The sequence below is a fragment of the Callorhinus ursinus genome, unplaced genomic scaffold (genome assembly GCF_003265705.2).
Source record: "Callorhinus ursinus isolate GAN/ISIS: 27379988/994484 unplaced genomic scaffold, GSC_fseal_2.0 scaffold50, whole genome shotgun sequence".
Taxonomy (NCBI): Eukaryota; Metazoa; Chordata; class Mammalia; order Carnivora; family Otariidae; genus Callorhinus; species Callorhinus ursinus.
In genome coordinates this window covers 6,095,785-6,099,834 of record NW_027397112.1, presented here as the reverse complement: position 1 = coordinate 6,099,834, position 4,050 = coordinate 6,095,785, and the positions used below count along the sequence as shown (strand labels likewise).

The 4,050-nt window shown below is 34.2% G+C and overlaps 1 protein-coding gene across 9 annotated transcripts in view; it reads left to right on the top strand.

The window, feature by feature from the left end:
* The window catches only part of CEP112 (centrosomal protein 112), a 456,418-nt gene that overhangs the window by 82,474 nt on the left and 369,894 nt on the right, over positions 1-4,050 (top strand). For all 9 annotated transcript variants that reach the window (XM_025889895.2, XM_073883235.1, XM_025889894.2 and 6 more), the window contains 2 exons: positions 1,244-1,330; positions 3,724-3,823. In XM_025889895.2, the coding sequence (XP_025745680.1) occupies positions 1,244-1,330; positions 3,724-3,823 (187 nt within the window). The remainder of the gene's footprint in view (positions 1-1,243; positions 1,331-3,723; positions 3,824-4,050) is intronic.

Genomic DNA, 4,050 nt, shown 5'->3' with positions numbered 1-4,050 from the left:
GAAACAAACTGAGTGTTACTGGAGTGGTTGGGGGTGGGAGGGATGGGGTGGCTGGGTGATAGACATTGGGGAGGGTATGTGCTATGGTGAGCGCTGTGAATCGTGCAAGACTGTTGAATCACAGATCTGTACTTCTGAAACAAATAACGCAACATATTTTAAGAAAAAAGAAAAAGAAGAAGATAACAGGAGAGGAAGAAAAGGGGAGTATGTCAGAGGGGGAGACGAACCATGAGAGATGATGGACTCTGAAAAACAAACTGAGGGTTCTAGAGGGGAGGGGGGTAGGGGGATGGGTTAGCCTGGTGATGGGTATTGAGGAGGGCACGTTCTGCATGGAGCACTGGGTGTTATGAACAAACAATGAATCATGGAACACTGCACCAAAAACTAATGATGTAATATATGGTGATTAACATAACAATAAAAAAATAAAAAAAAAGAAATGAGGTCTGTCAGCCTCCAATGTATATACTCTTTCAAAGGGTAAGGAATCAGGTGGTCAAACACTTTCACATTTGAGATAATCAATTTCATGTTGTTCATTTTAAAACCTGTCACTGTTATTCTTTTAATTCTGAGATGTGCCCATTATTATCAACAAGGATTGGCTACATTTTGTCTGGCTTCTCTCAGAACACTGGTACAGTAGGTGTTGGTTTGATAAGGATAGGAATTGTTAATGAATGCTCCGAAGGAGATCAGGTTACTTCCTTGAAGTAGTCAGGGTCTATGATTCCAGGACACAGAACTGGAAAATCTGTTAAGAGAAATGTGCGATTATCAGTAATATGCCATAATTGTGGACATCCACTCTCAAATTATCATATTTAAGTATGTAGGTAAATAAGAGTAGTTTTAATGAGCATGTAGATTTGAGAAAAAAAAGTAAAAAGGTTGAATAGAGGCTCAGAAATAGTAAACAAAGGCTAAACTACCATTGGATTTAGCAAAATATAAATTTAAGAGGACTTCTTTTGAGGGTGGAGTGGGGTGGGGATAACTGCTGAATCTGTGTTTAGTAGTCTCTGTTTTGCCTGTCCAGTGAAATTTATTTGAAAGTTAGCTTGGTAGTAATCAAAGAATGTAACCAAAGTTTTGGTAAGATGATGTGATTGCTAGACCAGTGGCCATAAGAAAAAAGTGGAAAATGATACTGTCACATCGGGTATTATTTTCATTTGTGTGCTTTTGCCAAAGGGAAAAGTATGTTAATAACACCTTTAAAATGTTTTTCTTGAAGTTGGACATAAAAACAAAAATGCTGGAAGCTAAATGTCATGAGGAGAAGCTTAAACTGCAGCAGAAACATGATGCCGACGTTCAGAAGGTAGGGTATCTGCCAGAATATTCTAGGTCTTGTAACCATCGTCCCACCGTCCACCTATTTATGTACTTATAACAGTCTGTGCTATAAATGGATTTTGCTAAATTAATAATTTGGCCAAAGTTGATCTTTAAACTTCATCTTCTAAACAAATGTGTCTATGTCAATATCCTTATGGTTTCAACTGCCTTTTAGTTCTTCCTCTGTTGTTTGAAGGCTGGCCTTCTTATAGTCCGTAATCTGCATTCTACCATGACCTTTCGTGAAAGCTGAAGTAAGAGATCAGTTGTAAACACTAGCGTTTCTTTTAGTCTGATAGTCTGATATTCTTTTGGGTTTCTGGAAATTAAAATTTTCTTTTTAATTGGAAAAGGAACTTTTGGATTTAGTTCTGTTTGGTATAGACTGCGTGCATCGTGACGGTAGCATGGAATATAGGCTTCTTTGTTTACTAGCTCATTGGATTTATGCCTTTTAATGTTTCAGTTTGCTTTTTTAAAGAAAACTTATTTTTCTTCTTAATGGGCACAGCACCAATAATTAATTTATTATTATCCCACATGGAATTTGAATGATTAGTGTATTTTAGTATTGATTTAAAAAGTTGAGTGGTATTTTTATATATATTAATACATGAAGGTTAATCCAAATAGAAACTTGGCATTTTCTGTTTCACGGCAAAGCCTCCCAAAACTGAGTGACAGAGATGGTGGCAGGGACTTGAGGCCACACATCACATACCCAAGCTTTCTTAAAAGCTGAAAATATATTAATATTTAGTCAGGTGCCTATTTGGCTCATTTTCTTTAAAAGCAACAAGAAAGAAACCACTGATTGAAAATTAGAAAGAGAAAAAATATTGAATTCTTTTCCTTTTTCTTTCTTCTTTCCTATTCACATTTTAAACGCCAGTATTACTTTCTGCTCTTACTAGATTTTTACCTTAGCTTAAATTGGTTAGATAAAAACAGCTCTCTCTCACAAATATGTTAGAGATTTAGTAATGTAATTTTAATATAATATATATCCAAATGAAATAGAATCTATTGATGTATAAGATAAATAAGTATAAAAACATATTTGGAAAAATCATGGTAATAGAGTTTGAAATAGGCTTCTCGGTATGTCCGTTACAAAAATCTAGTCTAAGGAAAGCATTTAATAATAAAATTCTTTCCAGGAATTTCTCTTTTAACATAAATTCTGCATGAAAAAAGAAAGCAATGCAACTAGTTTGAAACCAGCCAGGTAAAATATAAATAAAATCCTTGACCTTATGCCCGATTTAGAAAGTATATTCATCAGTTTGTTGCTTAGATGGCATTTTCTAAGTGTCAGGAATTGGGAAGGAACAAAATTAGTGTTATACCTTTTTACATACATTCTTTTTCCTTTTTTGCTTCTTTATGAACATTAGAATCAAACTAGCTCCTTTTCTTATTTACCAATCATTCTTAGAGGTGGAACTAAAACCATGAAAGGTAAAGTAAAATGCTGGTAATAAAAGCACTAAGAAAAAGTTGGTTAGATGGTGGTGAATAATGCTCCCTGCCATTTTTTTTTTTTAAGCTGAATTTGGGTGTATAGGAAATATACTCCAACTGTAAGAAAAGTGGGTATTCATACTCCTGCCTCAGTTCGGTTTTCTTTTTTCCCCTTTGTTAGCACAGTTTTGGTCCTGCTTGCTGGCTACTACATTTTGGTTATTTCTCCAGGTTTTCCTTTCTCTTCCTTTTTTTTCCTTTTTTTTTGTGCATGTGTGTACACATGTATTTAGGAGTATAAAATTATGATTAAATCTTATAAAACAATTCATTTAAAACTTCTGGCACAATGCAATTAATGATGTAAAATATTCATGCAATTTTCGACTTATTTTGAACTGATTTTTTTGATTCATAATAGCAGAACTAGATATAAAAGAAGCCTAATACAGCTCATCTTCCCATGTGTCGGGATTCTTGTTATTGTGCATGAAAAAGAAAGGACACCAGAGGGAGGGAGGATCCAGGGACCACTCATCTAAAGTTGTTCTGTCCCAGTGGGGGGGGGGGGGGTGGATTGTGCTGCTCCAACATGCCGATTTCCTGATGGCTTCTCTCTGCTACTTTATGACCCTTTAATCTCTGAATTGTATTTTAGGGAATCACCTAATTTATTATTTATATTCTCAAAACTTAATATATGAAAACTGGAAGCTGATAACATATTTCTTTCAGTAATCAATTATTCTAGTATATTTGATATATTCTCAGTGCACTAAAATACAATTTTTACATCTTTTTTTTGGGAAACCATTTATGGGATTAGCTGAGAGATTTGCAAAAATATTGTGCTTGTTTAAAAAAGTTATGTATAAAAAGTAGTTTACTAAAACATTTTAAATTCATTTGCAGATTTTAGAAAGAAAGAATAATGAAATAGAAGAATTGAAAACTTTATACAAAAAGAAACAAAATGAGATGGAGGAGACTATTAGAAAACTTGAAAAAAAAGGTGATGTTGTATGGTTACCTTAATTTTTTAAAAACATTTCCATTTTATTTTAGGGGCTATATAAAGTAAAATTTTATTTTTGACCTTTTAACATGGCATGGGGATGTTTATGTGGGCTTTCATACAACTGAGAAAAAACTCTGTGTGTGTGTGTATGAAGTGTGTGGTGTGATACGTGTGTATGGTGTGTGTGTGCGTATGGGGTATGTGGTATGTGTGTGGGGGGG